The sequence below is a fragment of the Panthera pardus genome, unplaced genomic scaffold (assembly GCF_024362965.1).
Source record: "Panthera pardus isolate Hobbes unplaced genomic scaffold, ASM2436296v1 HiC_scaffold_24, whole genome shotgun sequence".
Taxonomy (NCBI): Eukaryota; Metazoa; Chordata; class Mammalia; order Carnivora; family Felidae; genus Panthera; species Panthera pardus.
In genome coordinates this window covers 42,401,498-42,422,464 of record NW_026526810.1, presented here as the reverse complement: position 1 = coordinate 42,422,464, position 20,967 = coordinate 42,401,498, and the positions used below count along the sequence as shown (strand labels likewise).

Sequence of the window (20,967 nt, the reverse complement as noted above, 5' to 3'; positions counted from 1 at the left end):
ATATTCTTCTATTAGTTTGATTTTTTTAACTTTTTAATTATCAGAATTTATCTTTAGTATGTGATATATGATGAGAATGTAAACTTTTTATCCCAATAGTAGCCAATTCTTCCACCAATTATTAAGTAATCTTTCCCTTTCCTAATAATGATCCTTTTGCCATTGATATCTTAATTATATTGGAATTCTGTTTCTGGACCTTTTATCCTTTCTCCCTGACCATGTACAGTCCAGAATTAGACCAATTTAATTACTGCTGCCTAATAAAATGTTTTAACAGTTTATAATAATAAATTTTCATTTTTCTTTTTACATATGTTCTTAGTTACTATTCATTTAATAAGTTGTGATAAAATGATATTTCTCTTTAATAAGTTCTGCTTTTAATAAGTTCTTAGTTTCTATTAGAATTGCATTTCCAAATGGGCTTTGGATTCTGTTAAAAAAAAAATTAAGCCTTTGGGATTCTAATTAGAATCGCAATAAACCTGTAACTAAATATGCAAATAAGTGACATCCTCAATGTATTTTATCTTAATGTTAGAGATATTTTTCTTTTATTTATAGCTATCTTTTTATGCCTGAAACAAATTCCATGGTTTTATCACATTTTTAATTAGATTTCAGGATATATATTTATGACATATACACACATACACATTTATTTTGCTGCTTTGATAATGATATATATTGTCATCCAAAATCATATAACTACTTGTTTCTTATGATTTTTATATGTCAAGTTAATTAAAGAAATTCAAGGCAAATAATTTTTGAATTATATTAGTTTTTTTATAAGCATAGTGTTGCGAAAAAAATTAATGTTGCCATTTCAAAGAGCCACACTGTATTTTCTATTTTGAAATCACCGCCTTCATATAAATTTTCAGACCACTGTATTTATTCTTATTTTGCTACCAATTTAAAAGTAGATTTCTAATAATTAACATGTGGGTATCATACTGATTATTGTTTTAAAATGAATATTCTTTATCACATTTAGAAACCATCCTCAAAATCTGAATTATGTAAGAGTTGTTATCACGAATGGGCACTGAAATTTATCAAATGTTTTTTTGTTTTTTTCTTCAGAATTTATGAGATAATTTTCAGTTATATTTATTAGGATTATAGTTTGAACAAAGTTTTTCTAGTTAAAATAAACTGTACTTGCTGAGTTGCATTTTATCAATATTTCTTTCAGATTTTTATAGTTATATGTACAAACTAGTTTGGTGGGGTTCTCTTTACATACTCTCTGCGTTAGGTTTTTATCTCAAGGTTACATACACATAAAATTAATTAGGGAGACTATGCTTTCTCTACTCAAAAAGTGAATTGAAAAAGGAAAAAAAGCCTTATAAGCAGACATTATTATGAATAAATAATGATCTATTCATAAAATGACATAGTAGTTAAAAATGAGTGAACTATAGCAACATCTATTAAACCTCTGAAACCATGTTGACTGAAATAAAGATGTATTTATTCATACACTCCCCTATTAATGATTGTTTCCAATATTTTGCTATAGCAAATAGAGCAATAAAATAGCAACACCATTTCGATAGCCATTTTTTATTATGTCTCTTGTTGAGATTTTGAACGGCATTGCATTTAATTTATAGATTAATTTGGAAATTGGGACTTTGATGATACTGTTGCACAGTACATTAGCACGGTACTTCTCTCCATTTATGCAGTTATTTATTTATGTACTACCTTGAATAAAATTAATATTTTACTAAATTTATTTGTAGGTATTTTATTGTCTTATTGCTATTGTAAATGGTTTTTTCCTTACTTCCTAATTGTCTATTAATTGTGCAAAGGAATGCTGTTGAGGTTTCATGTTGATTTTGTAAGCAGCAATGTTACTAAAACTTCTTATTCTAATAGTTTATAGATTTGCTTATGGCTTCTAGGTAAATAATGTCTGCTTATAAGGCTTTTTTTTCTTTTTCAATTCAATTTTTGAGAGGCAGAGCAGGGGAGGGGCAGAGAGAGAGGGAGACAGAATCTGAAGCAAGCTCCAGGCTCTGAGCTGTCAGCACAGAGTCTGAGGCAAGGCACAAACCCTCAAACTTCTACCTTAAGTGTTATTCTTAACCTTTCTCTGACATTTTGTCACTGTGTATATTTGGCAAAAACTTATGAGTACCTCCTACATATTGTGTCAGGCACTAAACATTTGTGACCGTGGCAAAGATCTTTTCCTCACAGAGCTTATATTTTGGTGGGCAAGACAGACTAGAAGCACATAAATAATGTATTGCAACATCAAAGAAGTGCTGTGATAAAATAAAAAGGGTAAAAACTCCATCGCCATTTCCTAGTGTTCCAGCTGTTGTAACAAGGAAAGCAGTTCCCCAGAGGGACTAGGTGGGGAGAGGTTCTTAATTAATTATCAAGTTTCTCTCCTTATTTCTTATATTTAATAATTTTCTTGTTTTTCCTTTTATGAATCTTTACATAGTATAAAAACTTCAGGTGAACTTCGTATCTAGTTTTGTAGACTTCCTCTATAATTTTAATTTTTTTCTCCCCAGGATTTATCTTTTTATTCTTCTTTCATTATTGCTAGTGTTGTGTCATTTTAACAAAATATTAAATAGAATCTGTGCCATTGCTAATACCCACAACCCCAAACTCCCAAAATCTCTATAATTAAGAAACTGCCATGAGTATCTTTAAGCTGCTACAAAGCAAATTCTTCATAATCACCTGTTCACACAACAGTTTTTAACTATTTGAATTCACAGTTTTCCTGGAAAGATGGTAACTTACCTCTCTGTAGCTATTACATTACAAGAAGAGAGTACTTCTGTGTAGAAGCCAGGCATAGATCACTACCTATTTAGTTTGATAAGGAAAATCTCCATTGAGTATGTCCATAATTTCATTATTTCACCACTGACTCACCCAATATTCCAACATGAGAACCAAGAGACAAACCTTTGAAAGTTATATTGCCATTAAAGACTTCATTCCTTTTTTTTTTCAAACGTTTAATTTTGAGAGAGAGAGAGAGAGAGAGAGAGAGAGAGAGAGAGAGAGAGAGAAAGCATGCACAAGTGGGAAAGGGACAGAGAGAAGGGGACAGAGGATCCGAAGTGGGCTCCCTGCTGATACGGGCTCCCTGCTGATGGGAGCCAGCCTGATGTGGGCTTGAACTCAAGAACCTGAGATCACAACCTGAGCCAAAGTCCAACACTCAACCGACTCATCCACCCAGGCACCCCCCAGTTCATCCCTTCTTACTATCTGCCCTCCTGTTCACACATCATCCAAACTTCTGTTCTTTCATCCCTTTATGGAGCTGCTTCATTGTGTGAGGCACAGAGATAGGTGTTCAGAATATAAAACTAAGAAGACTATGCCTGCCCTCATAAATTCCAATCTAATAAGGAATATGTATCTATTTGATATCCATCTGATAGTTACAATAAAATATATTCTTGTATTTAAATGGTACCAACACTCATTGCCATGCTTTATACAACACAACTTCTCCAGTCTTCTCTGAAAAAATATGTATCTATATATAAAATATAAAAAAGGTTCTTAGCTCTTGAATTTTTGCACATTAATTTGTTTCTTTCACACCTGAGAAACAACTTGGCTAGATTTAAAATTCTAGGATCATAGACTCCTTCATAACTTTGTAGGCATTGTTCCATTTCCTTCTGAATTTTATTTTGTGAGGAAAAATAAAGGCCAGCTGAAATTCTCTCCCATTTCTTCTTGGATATATTTCTTCACCCCCTCTTCCTCCTTTCTTCCTCTCACTTTTCTTTATCCTCTTCTTTTTACTCGTCTTCTTCTTTCTTCTCCTTTTTTTACCTTTATATATTTTTTTGCTTTATTTTTCTGAAACAAACTGAATTGTTTAAAAATTTGGAATCTTTTAGCTCCAAAAATTTACTTTTTATTATGGCTCCACTTTTTATACCGGTTTCTTCAGGAACATCATTTCTAGTGATAGTCTTTCTCCTTTGAGTCCTTGAGATATTGTTACCCTTTTCTTATGCTATAGATTTTGTTCTTCAGAAACCCCTTACTAAGTTTTGTATGTTTATTCATTCTCAAAGAAAATGACCTATTCAGGTAATACATTCAGGTAAACCAGTAAGATAAATAGCCACTTCTCAGCACTATTTGGTCACTGATACATCCAACATTTGCAGCTAGGGGTGCATAGATCAAATAGTCCCTAAGGCCCTGTTTAGATCTAACATCCTTTTATTTTAAAAACTATTCATATTTTTCAATCTCAAAATGTATCTTTTTTATTTTAGAGAGAAAGAGATAGAGCATGCATGTGAGCAAGTAGAGGAGGGCAGAGGGAGAGAGAGAATCTCAAGCAGGCTCTGCACTCAGCACAGAGCCTGACATGGGGCTCGATCCCAAGAACTGTGAGATCATGCTTTGAGCAGAAATCAAGAGTCAGATGCTCAAGTGACTGATCTACACAGGTGCCCCTCAGTCCTAAAATATTTCAAGTTAAAATAACTAAACTTTCCAAAACAATTTTTTTTTCCAAAACAATTCTAAAAGGCTACCCGGCTAGCACAGTGACTTAATTCAAAGATTTGACACTTATTTCAAAACTTATTAATCACTGATGAATTTCACAGCAACACACTTCAGCATGTTTTAGCTGTGGAAACTCACTGAAGTAAAGCAGGAATATGTTTCGATCAGTAATAAGTTTAAAGATAAAGCACAAAGATCTAAGAAACCATATTGTTCCAAGAAGCAAAATTAATTTAAATATACATTTGAATGATTACTATGAAGTTTAATGGGTAAAATACTGGGGAGTTTAAAATAAAAAGTTACCAATGCAAGCTAAATGCTGTCACATAAAAACATATAATCTTACATACACATTTGCTATCCATCTATGTAGTATGGTGTTTATCTTTCATTTCACATCTTTACTGCATTTTAGTTCAGCAAGATTTTAAATGCCATAAAACAAAACAAAACAAAACAAAACACCAAGACAGAGTTTGCTGTTTCTTTTTGATGTGACAGAGGTGGGAGGGAAGAAAAGAAGCTATTTAATAAGCATGGGATATACTGTACCCTATTAGCCAGAGATCTGAAATCAAATCCCAATTTTTCCATTTAGTGATTTGGACAAGGAACCCCTAGGCCCCAGTTTTACTATCTGTAAAATATATGCATTACCTTTATCTAATATCAAAGCAAGATCTTATACCTAATGCACTTAATACAATGTCTGCCAAACATAAATGGTTATATATTATAACCATTATAATTACCTATTATAATTACCATGAACTTCTTCAAATATATATTAAACACTGTGGAGTTAATGAGCAAAGAACAGGGAATAAACAGGAGGAAAGCCCAAGAAGGGGTAAGAGAAGGATACAGGTTCAAGTCAATAAGCCACTTCCTGGTTTATTCAACCCCCATCTTTTTTTTTTTAAAACATATCCTAAAGGTTTTATTTACCATCTTTTATCTACCATCTTTATTTACCATCTTTGATGATGTCTAACAACTCAAGGGAAGTAGGCTACTCTCCCACCTGGAGTCACAAACCTGCCAGCTCTGATATTCAACTGTGACATTGCCAGAATGGTTGTCCCTCATGAAGTCCTCATGCCCCTCCCCCTTTGAGAGTTCCAGCCAAAATCCATGGGAACAGATTCAACCCCGCTTCTGAGAGGCTTAGGCGGTTTGGCTAATATATAGGAGTCACTTGAGAAGCTATAATATTTTCAACTAATATTTTACAAGATGCTTATTGAGGACGTAGGGGTAATTATCGACTTAAAATATCACATGAATAATCATTATTAAATGTTTACAGTATTATTTATTCCCTCCCAGAATATGCAAAAACTATGGAGGATGAGAAGCTACCTCTTTTAGAGTTATAATGGTATATCATAATCTGATAGTAATTAGGATCTTTTATCCTCAAAAGCTGCTCTTCTAAAAAAGACTTCAAATAAAGCAAGCAATTCTTTCATCCTCCACCATGCCAATGTTTATTCACATAAGCTGTACTCATTCCTGAAGTGGAAAGCTTGGTAATCGTGACCTACTAATGTTTGTGACAAAGGACACATTTCAGAAGCCCACGTGTTGGTTTGAGACACAATCGTCTAATTCCTATGGATTTTGAATAGTCAGGATTATGTAACAGGCATAGCCTGTATTTAAATTCTCATTCAGTGCTCATAAAAATTGTTAAATAAATGAATAAAAACCACCATATTAGGTGATTTTTATATTCCATTCCATGGGAAATGGGATCTCTTATATGCTTCCTTTCCCTGTTTGAGAAATAACTGCCTGATCAATATATATTTTCTTCAACTTGAAAATGCTTTTGTTTAATTCCTTTCTTTTATCCTGGGATAGGCAACCAACAGATTTCACTGAGTACAAATGCTAGACAATCAGATTCAAGGCTATGGCAAACCAAACCTGCCAGATGGGAGGAAAAGTGTATTGCAAAGTATAACACACATGTAACTTACATCTCACTTAAGTAAGCAACTTCTATAGTTTCAGCACCTGCAAAAGTAGTAAATGAATCAATTCAACCATATGTACACAGTCCCCACTTTACTGAACAAACTGCAACTCTGCAAAGCAATTTTGCTAATTAATAGGGAAAATTAGGATTTATTCATGACTTCTGAAAACATTTTGTCAAAAGACACAAAACCTTTTACTGTCAGTTATAAATGTATAGGAAAATGAATAGTAAAACACTTAATACACTGTAATTGGAAATACTAGAAACATTGCGAATTAAAGTGTTTTATTTCTTTTTAAAATCTTATCAAGACTAGTTTGAATAAATCTCACTAGTCTTATCAAGACTAGTGAGAACTAGTTTCTTCTCACCATGTGCCTCGGTGGAATGTCCTCCTCCTTCCAAAGTCCGGATCCATTACTGATAATTTATCCTTTCTACTTGCAATGTCATAACGTCCCAGAGTTCCTTTAATATGAGGCTTTTCCTCTAGTGTCACTTCCACCAGGACATCTTCATCTCCTTGTTCATTTATGTCAGTAAGTTCACTTTCGCTGAGTTCCCAGCTGCTTCTCTAGTCTCCCCATTGGTGGTAGTGTCAACATTCCCAAGCTCTGTAATCTTGTCAACTAACTAGTTTACATTCTATGCAAATTCCACTCCAGTGTTACCACTTTTTCTTTCTTTGCTGCACTTTCATCTTTGCTGACCGATTCCCTCTTTTGATCATCCATGTTTGTAAAATATGACATGGGTTTATCACTGGGAATCAAGGCAGCAACACACCTACACCCCTTGCTGTGTGTAAACTGAACGGATGAACACTACCAGACTTTGAAAGAAGCAACGTAGTTGATTACTGATGACAGATCTGTTATTTAGGTTGTGATTTGTGGACTAAAATACTAGCAAGAATATTTGTTCCTTATGCAGTGATACACATTTTCTATACCATGGTAGCTGAAATCTGAACCTGTTTGTTGGGAGAGGGAGGTTATTTAATTAAACCCTGGGAAATGAAATCTGGGCATATCACACTGCAAAGTGAGGACTGCTTGCACATTTAATCAAGGAATTGGTCATTAGTACCTATCAAAAGAATACCATAAATTTATTATATAATTGGAGATAAAAGGTATGAATTATTCATAGAGGTTTCCTGCCCCTATGGAATGTAGTTAGGAAGGAAAAAATCTGCATAATTAACTACATTACCAGGTATAACCTGGTTGCTAGGGAGTGGTATCAACACCTGGCCATGGATGCAGGACCTGGAGTCCTTAAGTGACAATCGTGAATAGCATAACTATTAAAGCAATAATGGCAATAATGAAAAACCCTTTTAAACTAGTTCCTTCCTAATTCCATTTGTTTAGGGCTGTGACACTAATGTGACCCTTGTATTTTTCATGCCTATGTTTGACTTAACTGAGCAGTAAATTTCACATTTTGTGTAAGAAAAGGAAATGTGTATTTTTAGAGTCTAGTAAATGTTTCCACCCAGGCAGTTTCACAGAAGTGTTCAGGTACCGCTGAGTATATAAGTATGATTTTTATTATTATTTTTCTTCCCAATGCAGCTGTCCCTATCTCCTTAGGAAACACACACACACACACACACACACACACACACACACACACACACAGCATGTACAAGAAGACTGAAGAAAAGCAGTTTGTAAAAGGGGATAACTTGTATCTGTGCATTTAAACAGTACCTTTTAAGAGGTTTTAGGCAAGTTTCTTAAGCTGTTGTTTTAAAAGAGCATAAAAATTTTCCTCCAAATAAGGACAGCAGACAGAAACCCAGTTTCCTTGCTAGAATTTTCTATTTTCTACCATAGAAATCTCTCAAATTCTATAACAACACAATTAAAGACTTTAAATTACTTGGTGATTAGAAACTCAAACGAAGAAATGACACCTCCTGTTGAGTGCTTTGATGGAAGGCTTTTGCACTTACAAACACATTAAATCAGTAACTTGCCTGACCATCATTTCATGATGTTTACTGTGGGAAGAAACCAGCCACTGCTGCATCACTGCTCATAGAATACATAGAAGATGATCCGTAAAAGTTTTAACCACAAACCCAGACACTGATCGGGCTCTGATCCTTAGTGAAACAAGAGGCAAATATGCAACTTGGATGAATTTTCCATGTTGCTCAGAGGCCTTTTCTCATGGACTGTGATTTCAACAATAGTGAAAAAAACAGACAAAACATTTTTATTAATCAAGAAAACTCATTTCACCAGATTCTCGGTTAATAAAACATTTCACATTATAAAGAGGGAGTTTTCCCTATTAGACATTTGAGGGCTCTACATATCTGCTATCTCTATTCTATTCAACCCAGAAAGTCTTAGTGAAGAAAGGAGAATTCCAAAGTTTTTGGGCAGAATGTCCATCACTCTGGAGTTCTTTACTTAGAGTCCTTGATCTAGATAATCATAATATCCATGGATTTTTTTCCATAATTTTTGTATGTGGGAATTATGCATGAATCTTCAAGGAATTTAACAACTTTGAAATATTCTCTTATTAAGAATTGAATTATTATCATAATAAACTTGAAACCATTTACTAGCAGCTGTTAAATGCAAGACTCAATATAGTCTATATACATTTTTAAATTATCTCTTTTTAACCTCACCGCAATGCTGTCAGGTAAGTGGTTTTATCCCTGCTTTAAAAATAAGAAAATGAAAGTCCATGGAATTTTAATTAAGTGTTATCTCAGTGACTGAGAGCATCTTCATAATCAAAGCAGTCTGATTCCAGTGCCCAGGATTTTATAGTATTTGAGGAAATCACAAGTGCAGATTATTTATAGGACAAAAAATGAAAATATTTTTGTAGTAGAGGTGTTTGGACAGGGCTTCATAGGATAATGGATAAAGGGTATTCCCAACATGTGGTTTGTCTTGGTGAAAACATGAAGAAAGTTTTCAAGAATTAGGCTCATGAGAACAGCATGGACCAACAACACAGATTAACTAAAAGATCATCATAAGCATCCTAGGAGGGGTGCCTGGGTAGCTCAGCTAAGCGTCTGACTCTTGATTTCAGCTCAGGTCATGATCTTAATGGTTTGTAAGTTCAAACCCCACATGGCGTTCTGCACTGACAGTGCAGGACCTGCTTGGGATTCTCTCCCTCTCTCTCCCCCTCCCCTGCTCACATGTAGTCTCTCTCTCTCAAAATAAATTTTTTTAAAAAAGCATCCTAGGAAAGCACTGGGTTTTTAGGACTCGATACATGGTACAGTGAGATGTAGGTGTGAGTCTTTCCACAAGAGAATGTAGTGATGAGAATGATCCATCTTTTACTCAAATGAGAAGAATTATTTCTAAAAATAAATCTGATTGTGCCACTCATGGCCAAAAACTAAAGAGACTTCTCAGCAGCTCTGGGATAATGTCTAAATACTTCTAAATGGCATTCAAGATACCAAGATTTTCTTTAAGGTTTCCTCTTGCTACTCCTTCATCTATGCTCCATCCATCCTGAACTACCTGCAGTTTCCAGGACCCACTATCCTGTCTTATGCTTCCACATGTGTGCTCATGCTATCTCCTTTAGCCCCTTTGTCTAAAAGATGAATTTCAACTCAGCCTTCAGGACCCTCCTTCAGGATTTTCTCCCTTGTAAAATCCATAACAATAATAGTGGTTAAGTAGTGTCTTTATTTTAAGCTCTACTCCTCCTCCCAAAGACTGTCTCATTGTTCCACAAAACAAACTATTGGGAAAATACCAGAAGCATTTTCATTTAAATTATGAGCAAATCAAAAAACGTGAACTCTGTTAACCAAAGTCCCAGCAGGAACTGAGGGACTCAGGTTAACTGAGATTTTTTGGAAAGGATTTAATAAAGAAAGTATGTAGAAAGTTATGGGCAAGGGATATAAAGAAACCAAAAGGAATAGTGACCTATTGAACTACTCCTTGCATTAACAGTAACAAGAGAGGAAGCAGCAGCTAGAACCAGGAAAAATATTGTCACAGAGTGAGAGCAGATGGAGGGGAACTGTGATATTTGGTTGTGGGATTTTGCCAGCACAAGGTGAACCCACAGGAAGGAGACTAAAGAAAAAAATACCTGAACCCTCTTCCCTCCTTTTCATGTTTTGCCAGCACTTCCCATTGGCCAGACCCAAATAGACACTAGAGTGTAGAGACATCACTGAAATTGTCAGCCTCTGAGGGCAGAGGGCAGTGTGGAGAAGGGTAGAAAATGAATTTGTAGAGTCAAATGGAAGTTAACAAGCACATCTACTTTTAACATTATCATGGAACCATTAATTTTAAAGAGATAGTCCAGGCACACTCTGTGGCTGGTTGTCCCCCCATTTTGGTCAGGTCATACTGTCTGCTAAGGAAACCACTAATTCAAAAATGAAATGACCAGCTTGCTAGCACTTCCTAGGTTTAGGAGTATTTGTCTTGGAGTTTTCTTCCCTTTACCAGGTAAAGAAAGCATTTCCTATCCTCCCCTCCCTTTCTTTGTTTCAATCCTTTTATTATCAGAGGAATGGGATGGGTGGGGGGCAGGGAGTGAAGTCCTTGTGGTGAACTAGCTCTTAGCAGGTCCTGTTGAGAGGTTCTGGCCCGAAAGTGATTCTCTGAAGGTAGAAATTGGAAGTCTCTTAGAACTTTTATTTCCAGCTTTGGTCATTAGCCATTTATTTTTACAAAAAGTTAAGATTCTGTTAATCTCATATATTGCATATGAGAGGATAAATTGTTAAGATCTCTATGGGATAGTTCATGGATTGTAAGAACAAGTATTATATGCATACTACACAAAGCAATCTAACGATTTAATGCAATCTCCATCAAAATACCAACAGCATTTCTCACAGAACTAGAATAATCCTAAAATGTATATGGAATCACAAAAGACCCTGAATAGCCAAAACAATCTTGAAAAAGAACAAAACTGGAGGCATCATAATCCCAGATTTCAAGATATACTACAAAGCTATAGTCATCTTCACAGTATGGCACTGGAACAAAAATAAACACATAGATCAATGGAAAAGAATAGAAAACCCAGAAATAAACCACAGCTATACGGTCAATCTTTGACAAAGCAGAAAGAATATCCAATGGGAAAAAGACAATTACTTCAACAAATGGTATTGGAAACACTGGACAGCTACATGCAAAAGAATGAAATGAGACCACTTTCTTATACAATATATAAAAATAAACTCAAAATGGATTAAAGACCTAAATGTGTGACCCGAAACCGTAAACATCCTAGAAGACAGCATAGGCAGTAATTGCTCTGATGTTGACTCTATTAACATTTTTCCGAATATGTCTCCTGAGGCAAGGGAAAGAAAGCCAAAATAAACTATCAGGACTACACCATAATAAAAATTTCTTCAGAGTGAAGGAAACAATCAATAAAACGCAAGAACAAGCTAGTAAATGGGAGAAGATATTTGCAAATGTCATAGCTGATAAAGGGTTAGTATCCAAAATATATAAAGAACTTACACAACTCAATACCAAAATAATAATAATCCAATTAAAAAATGAGAAGACATGAATAGACATTTTCCCAAAGAAGACATATAAACTTATGAATAATAAGTATTCTTTATAGTTTGGTTATAATAGCAAAAGATTGGAAACCAAATTATGTTTTACTAAATTATGATATATTCATATAATGGAATAAAGGTCAAACATTATTTTAAATGTTTTAAATATTTTAATGTTTTAATTATTTGTAAACCTTTCAGTGATTTATTTTCATGCAAGTACTCATTGAACAATTACATCATAGTTAGTGCTGTAATATCCGAGGGTATATTAAAGAACAAAGGATTATACATACTGAAATGGAATCATCTTAATAACATAGTTTTAGGTGAAAAAATAGGGGTAATCCTAAGGATAGAACATGTGTTCCTATTTGTGGGGAAAAATATGTATGTTCACACATGTTAATAGATGTGTATATATTAAGAGGTTGTTGTTATTATCCCTTTTTTACAAATAAGAAAACAGACTGGAGAAAGTGTCAAATTCTGATCAGCGAATCAGTAGTGATATAATTATGATTTGAATTCAAATGTATCTGACACCAAATCACAGGCACTTTCCAGTATAGCATGTTAACCCTTCACTAACCTTTACCAGGGGAGATAGACTATGCGTTTTTATTCCATGAATAGACCTTGCAAATATACATTATAGAACTTAATACGCTATGTTGCAGCAATGTGTTCATAGGTTGGTCTCTCCTGGACTGCTTCGGACTTCATGAAAGCAGGTGTTCTACAAAGCCATCTTGGTGGCCCCAGTGCTTTGGCATGGCATTTTGTAGAAAAGCTCTTACAGGAATGAAAAGCAATAATACATCTTTGTCCATAAGCAACAAATAGAGCTTAATTAAGTGCTTAGTAAGCAACTGCAAGTTCTTTTAATGGTAATACTACTATACTAACAAGGTATTTTATGATATCTGTGGACCATATGAAAGTTTAGCTCAGCGGGCTCAAAATGATTATACCAAAGCCTCACATCTCCATAGCAAGTTAGGGAACATTTATCAATACCTATTATGTGCTATTAATGAAAAGAACCATTCATTTCCATGAACACACTTTAAAGTCCCTAATGCAGAAAATGTGCATGTCTATTATTAAAGTAGTCTGAAAGTTCAAGCCAGTAAATATCTGTTTGTTTGCAGGTCGCCCCTCCAAAGATTCAGTGGGTCAGATTTCTGTTCATGTGGACATCACCACTACCCCAGGAACTGGAGAGCATAAAGTCACTGTAAAAGGTATATATTGAGTCCAGATACATCAGTCTAGTAGATTTTAACCTTTGTAATAATATAAAAAATACAATTTTTTTCTGAGATTTATTTTTAAAAATATTTAATGATTTTAGGACATGCTCACAATTTTTTCCTGAAACCAGAACATTTGATCTAAAACTGAAAAAAATCAATGGCACAGATATTTAGTCTATATTATGTGAAATATCTAAATGGTTTAAATACACTGTTGATTACATGTCAAAACTATATACATTGAACATTGTCTCTAGTTGATGCTAGAATATACATTGAAGATTGCTGCTATGATTGGCTCCTTAACCTGTGAAATTTTATATGTTAGGTCACTTTATGCTTACTGATGAGGTTTTGGGGAGATGGGGGTTTGTGGGGTCCAGAGGCAAAGACCAAGAAAGAATTCTTGAAGAGGTCTTTGGTGTAAAAAGGTGATTTTATTAAAGCACAAGGACAGGGCCTATGGGCAGAAAGAGCTGCACTGCAAGTGTGGGGGTGATCTTTTTATGGAGTTGGGGGAGATAAAGTCAAGTAGGAGTTTCCAAAGAGACTTTCACATGCTAAAGACTTACTGCAGTCCTGGCTATTGCCAAGCTAAGGTTGTTTTTCCCTCTAGCAAGGAATTAACATTAAGACAGAAGGGAGTTCCTAGACTTGGGCCTATTGATAGGATTGCATTTTTCTGGTTAACTGGTGGAGATGCCCATCAGTTTAGCCATTTGTGGGTTTTTTTTTTGTTTTGGATTGTTTGTTTGTTTGTTTGTTTATGTCCTTTCTTGTTTTGGTGTAGCTGGGAGTGTCCAGGAATGTCATACGAGTCCCACCTGGGGAAGGGGTTCTGTTAGCCTGCACTTTGCCCTCAGCTTTCCTCAAGCTCCCTCATCATTACTATTCACATTACTTACCTATTTACTTCTTTTTCTACGTGATTTCCAAAACTTTTTTTTTTTTTTTTTTTTTTTTTAATGACTAGTTCAGTCTATTGGTTTTACACTGCAAAAATACAATCTGAACGCTGGGTCATTTTTAAGGTGAAATTTAATGGTTAATATTTTGCTCCATAGAACCATATTCTCTATTTTATATCATTAAAGACTTAGTCACATTATCCACCTTAATAAGAACCATGTCCTTCTAACACATTTAAAACTGCATTACCTAGTGTATGTTTGCATTATAAAAGTAACACTGCTATAGTCTATAAAAGATTATGTACGGTATTGGTAAGTGGGAATGCCTACCTACACATGTCAGTCTTTAAATATTTTTCAAAAATATTTTGACTCTATTTATCAAATGCCCAAAGTTTTATGAAACTTCTACTTAACTATTTTAATTATAATATACTTTTTTAAAAGATTTTCAAAGGATGAACAAAAGTATACATATGAGAATCTACACTGAAGAATTATGATGCCTGAAATTAGGAAACAGCCATAACATTTACAATAGATGACTGGTTAAATACAGAATGGAATATCCATATAGTTAATTGGAACATATATAATTAATGAGAAAGCTATCCATGATAGACTTTAAATATATATATGTATTACATAAATAATATATAAATTATAAAATATTATAATATATATGTATATATGTATACATATATATATACACACATACACACACATATATGTGACTATATTACATTGATCCCATTCTGTATATAAAGTAATTAAATACTGAAAGTATATGTACCAATGTATTAAGTCATTTACTCTTACTGATAAAATTATAGACTTTATCTTAAACTATTTTTTATTTTCTGTATATTTTCTAGGTAGTTCATGAACATGTCTTCATTTTTCATATGAAAAACATCACATTTTTACTTAACCAATAGAGCTTAATTAACTGAGAGGAATGATAACATTTCAGTAGTAACAAATGACATTTGAATTACAACTAACTTTTTACCATACCAATGCCACACAGCTTAGAGCTTAAAGCTAAATCAAGTACATTCCAGAGAGTAAATTGTTTGTTCTTCAAGGATATTTTCTTATCAATGGAGTAAGGGCACTATCAAGTTCAAGCTATGGTTTGATACATCATTTTTTTAAAAGTTTACTCTGAGGACCAAAGGGGAGGCTAAGATTCCACACATTTGTTTGCTAACATTTAGTATTCCTTTCCTCTTTTGGTTTTTAGTGATTGCTATTAATGATCTTAACTGGCAGACCACTGCAATGTTCAGGCCCTTTGTGGAAGTTTGTATACTGGGACCCAACCTTGGAGACAAGAAGAGAAAACAAGGCACAAAGACAAAAAGCAACACATGGTCACCCAAGTACAATGAAACATTTCAATTGTAAGTCCTCACCCGACTCATCTATTCAGCCAGGCAATAGCTATTGTACATCTTAAACATATTAAGCTGTTTAGGGTAGGAATGGCACTGGGCTTTGCTAAGGAAAGCAAAACCTATAGTTTTAAGTATTCCTGTTGATCTCTCATCCCTGGCAAATTAAGACAGCTATGATTTTACTTTCCTCCCACTGCTCAACAGCTGTTCAGTGTCTACTATGCATCAGGCCAAATTCTAGGACTTTGGTATATATAACAGGAGGTCTCTCTTCTCATGGAAGTTACTCTCTAGAAGTGAGGAACACATGGTAAACAAATCACAAATAAACAAAAAGTTATCACTTGATAGTGACTACTACATAGAGAATTGAAACAGGCTGATGTAATAGATTGGTTGATTGGGTGCTTAGATTGGATGTTTGCAAAAGCCCCTCTGAGCATGTGGTGTTTAAATTAAAACTTGTAGGGGGAAAAAGAAAGAACCAGTCATGCAAGGATGTGGGTTGAGAGCATCTCAGGCCAAATACAATTGCTAGTGCAGAGACTAAGGTGGGAGCACACCTGGCATATTTAAGAAATAGTATACGGTAGGCAAGGGAATGAGATGAAATGAGTTTGAAGACTTGACCAGAGTACAGGGACACAGGACTTTGCAGTCAGGGTAAAGAAGACTAGATTACATTACAAGTTTAATTGGAGGCCTTGAAGAATTTTCAGATAAGAAAATGAATGATCTCATTTATATCTTTAAATGATTATTCTGTTTGCTGTATAAAAATAATAATTATAGGGAAACAAGACCAAACATGTGAAGAGAAGTTCGAAGTCTATTGCAGTAGTTCTGGCAAGAGGTAATACTGACTCACCAGATGGTAGTAGGAAAGTGGAAGTAAATAGTAGAGAGATGGAAAGAAGAGGAAAGATTCTAGGTATGTACTGGAAGTAGAATCTATAGAACTTCCAGTCGACTCGAGGTAGCACATGAAAGAAAGAATATATGATTAGGTTCCTGAAAACATTGAATTTAGGATAATTCAAGATAGCCTTATTTACAAAGGAATTTACTAGGATATGATAATGGAAGGACTATAAGCAATAGTGATGTAATCTGAGGCCAGGAGTGGCCAGGTTATTCCCCCTACTGTACGTGAAGGAGAGGAAGACTGGTTACTAAAACTGGGAAAACAAAAATTTCCTATGTCATCAGCCCCTCAAAAAGAGTAATGGCCTTCTAGGGATGGACAGTATCCTAGAGGCAGCATCACACAAAAGGAGCCAGGGAAATAGACTCTGACCTTATTCTCATCATTACTTCTGATTTCCTGAAGTGCCTCCCTTGTGGCCAAAACCAACTAGAAGCCTCAGTATGAAGAAACTTCATTGACATAATCCTTACAGGTCAGCATTCTATTGCAAAGTACAACGAGAAGGATGAAAAATATATCCAGTTGAGGCAAATGCAAGTATCTGGCACTGAATGAAATCAAAGATGACCTCTAGGTTTTTGGCATAAGCAGTGGGTAGACAGTGATTTACTGAGATGAGGGAATCGGGACAAGAGATGAGGAGATCAAGTACTGTTTTAAGTCTACTAATTTGAAAATGCCTGTAGTACATTCCAGAAGAGGTATCACATATATTGTTGGATACAACTTGAGAATCATCTGCATGTAGATGTAATTGCATGAATCTAGATGAGCTGAGCTACAATCAAAGAGAGGACACCGCACCAAACCTTGGGGTTTACATACACATGCACACATGCTTACCGAAATACTTTCTCACTGGTTTGGTCCTCTTTGCTTGTTTGTTTCACATTCTTAGTTTCCCAGAGACTTTTCAGCACCCTGAATTCTGAATACTAAACTCTGTTACCACTCATTAAACTTAGCCAACCTACCACATCTATTAAAATGGCTCTAATAGATTAATCATATCCATAATACTTCCTAATAAACCAGCTCACAAGATTCCACATATCTATCTCTCTAAATTATACGCAAATTTTGATTAAATTAAGTTTCTAGGAATTACTTGAATCACACAACATTCAGATATAACACTGTGAGGTACCAAGACCATGATTCCGGGAAAAAGACAGCATTATGATACATTTTAATTCTTCAGAAGATCTGGTTCCTATCATATTCTGCACTTCTATACTTACTCATCAGGCTTCCAGTTTCTTTCACATTATTTCGGTTGTGTCTGAAGTGCGTACACACTTCAGTTATCAGTGTTGCCAAGAAACAAAAGTTTGACTCTGCAAATGTTTGATCTAAAAAAAGTCACCTAGAAAAGGAAGGGATTTGGAAGCTTCTACTGCTGAGGAACAGATGTGCATTCATTAGAAAGTCAAGGATATCTGAGAATGAAGTAAAATAAAGGGCAGGGGAGGATTATTCTCAGTGTATTACCTCTCAGCCTTCTTCATTATGTTCAGTTCTGCACTGCCAAGTTGTTATTAGTGGAGGACACCCTCAGCCCCACACTTGACAGGTGTCTAACTGTTGCCATCAGAAAGAACTGGCATTGAAGCATCACGCTCCACTGGAACTGATTTACTCTGGAGATTTGTATCTAATTTGGCATCTTGTGAATAATCTTGTTGTCTGTGTTAGCTAGATAGTCTGTGTTGTTTATTCCCCAGAGAAAAGGCTCCTAGATATAATAGTATATCCAGGAGCCTGAGGTAAAGAAAAGAAAATATAACTCATGTTGAATTGGCATAGAAATTCTTGCAAGAACTACCCTTTACCTTGGCCAAGCCCCCTAGTAACCCCATCCTACCCCAAATCAGTGAGAAGACCATGCCTCCAAGAATTAAGTATAACAGATTTTAATTAAAGTTTATATTAATATGTTCAATATCAATATAGTAAAGTATATTCATACTGACTTCCTATTTTTATCTAGGGAAAGAAATTTTTAAATTAGATTGCTAAGTAATATCTATGTAAAAACAATCTACATAAAATGTAAATGATATTTACATCAGAATTAAAACACAATGATGCTCTATTTGCCAAATAGTATTCTGAGGAATGTATAAAATTTTCAACAATATTTTAGAACCTTATTGATCCCTAGGTGAAGTAAAATTTTTGCTCAAAATTCTCTTTTTTAATCCACATAGCATTCTGGGTAATGAAAACCGGCCAGGGGCTTATGAACTTCATCTATCAGTTAAAGATTACTGCTTCGCCCGAGAAGATAGAATTATCGGAATGACGGTAATTCGGCTACAGAACATAGCAGAAAAAGGAAGCTACGGGGCATGGTATCCCCTTCTGAAAAATGTCTCCCTGGATGAAACTGGTTTGACTATCCTTAGAATACTCTCTCAGAGGACCAACGATGACGTGGCTAAAGAATTTGTAAGACTGAAATCTGAAACAAGATCTGCTGAAGAGAGTGCTTGAAACAAATACTGCAAGATATCATCTTCAAGAATTCATAAACTATAACTGTTTGACTACTGCATGCATGTGCAAATACATGGGAATGTTTAATAGTTCACTATGTTTCAGTGTTTGCCAGTACTCAGTGTCCACAAAGTATGTGGAAAACTTGCTGAACTTTTTATACCAATTCTGGTCTTTGGGAAATAAATGTTCCATGAAGTGCCAAAATTATGATGTAAAGTGAAATATCCAGCATATCTTTTAAAATGTTTCATTTCATTACCAGTTCTCATCCTTTAAACATACTAAAACACAATTAGGTGTTTTTTGTTTTGTTTTGTTTTGTTTTTGGTTTGTCCATTGTCTTTTAAATTAGCTTATATCGCCCATGGATCAGAAGGCATTTGTTACCCACATTCTGTTTTATTTAGACTTACCTCATTGTAGATGTCATACAAAGAACTTTTTCTATCATAACTAGAAAAACAGTCACTTCTAGAAAGTGTTTGTAATTTTATAGTTGCAGATCTATTGTGATGATTTTTGCATACAAATTAAAATAGAAAAGGTGGGAAATATTTTATGCTGACCAGTTTCCAACCTTTCTGAAATATCACTGTGAAGAAATGCTATTAAAGCAAACTTATACAAAGCAATGCTAAATAGAGTTTGTTAACAATGTTTGATATATTGACAAAACTTTGTTCTTTAAAACTGCCAAGGTCACATCACATTTGTAAAAAAGGTAAGTTGATGCATTTGCCATCTAGCACTATGTCTTGGCTTTACCAAATTTCATTCTTTAGAAAGTCATTGGATTAAGGGTTTAGAAATGCAATGGAAGGTTTGTTTCTTCAAATTACCTATAATAAGTAACTATACTGTTAGTGTTTTCCCTCTGACAGTTATGACTATCTCTTTATTTAGCACTATAATCATTTAATTGCTTTTTTCTTTTTAAAACTAGTCAACAATTTGTACTGAATGCAGCATTACTATATATTGCACTGGAGCAAAAAGACATGTCTTCATCTATTTAATGAAAAATGTAAAATAAGGTCTGAGAAATCGCTTCTAATTTTGTAATTTATGTTATTTATGAGCACAAAAGCATAAGATACAATAAGAAAACAACTTAGTACAGCTTAGTACGTAAAAAATAACTAGATTGGATTTTCATTATGAAATAGTTTATGAATATTTGCATTTTCTGTGTTTTTATGGTTTGACTTTTTAGAGTCTGTATCTAAATACTTGGCTGTACAACAGTACTTCGTAATTGTACTTATGGTCATAACTGTTAGTGGACAACATACACATGCAGAAACAAGAATCTGTTACAATGATTGTGTTTTGTGAATAAGCTGGTCTGATATGCTAAGGACAGAAATGAATAGTATCATGACTCTCAGAACCATTTTGTTACTGGATGTAAAAACACATACGGGAGACATCCACTATTTCATGTTAAATTGTTAGGCAATTGCTTTGTTAATGACTTCTTCAAACGCATAGTACAATACTATCCTCTGGCATATGCATTAATAAATGGATGTTTATTGAACACACATAACACTGTTGTATTTTCTGCCTTTTTATTTCATTTATACAGCATAATTTCATTCCTTAGGAAGAAAAACCCCAGACCCTTTTTACTGGATATAACATAACACTTTTCACATTATATGGTTCTACTCTCTCATTAAAATTTGAGAAACTTTTTCCAGGAGTTGTATTCATGGAAACAGCTACATATTACAAGATCATGACACTGAAAATAAGGAAAAACTTAGGTATCTACCTACCTCCGTGTCTCCGAATATTGTTAAGTCCCATGAGGAGAATACAACACCCAACATAAAAACAAGCCACATTCTTAAAAACTTATTATAAACTGTTTTATTATTT

The 20,967-nt window shown here is 34.4% G+C and overlaps 1 protein-coding gene across 6 annotated transcripts in view; it reads left to right on the top strand.

Moving 5' to 3' along the window:
• Positions 1-20,632, top strand: part of UNC13C (unc-13 homolog C) — a 610,270-nt gene extending 589,638 nt beyond the window's left edge. For all 6 annotated transcript variants that reach the window (XM_019442067.2, XM_019442063.2, XM_053889051.1 and 3 more), the window contains 3 exons: positions 13,238-13,330; positions 15,500-15,659; positions 18,792-20,632. In XM_019442067.2, the coding sequence (XP_019297612.2) occupies positions 13,238-13,330; positions 15,500-15,659; positions 18,792-19,077 (539 nt within the window). In that variant the 3' untranslated portion in view covers positions 19,078-20,632. The remainder of the gene's footprint in view (positions 1-13,237; positions 13,331-15,499; positions 15,660-18,791) is intronic.
• The last annotated feature ends 335 nt before the right edge of the window (positions 20,633-20,967 follow it).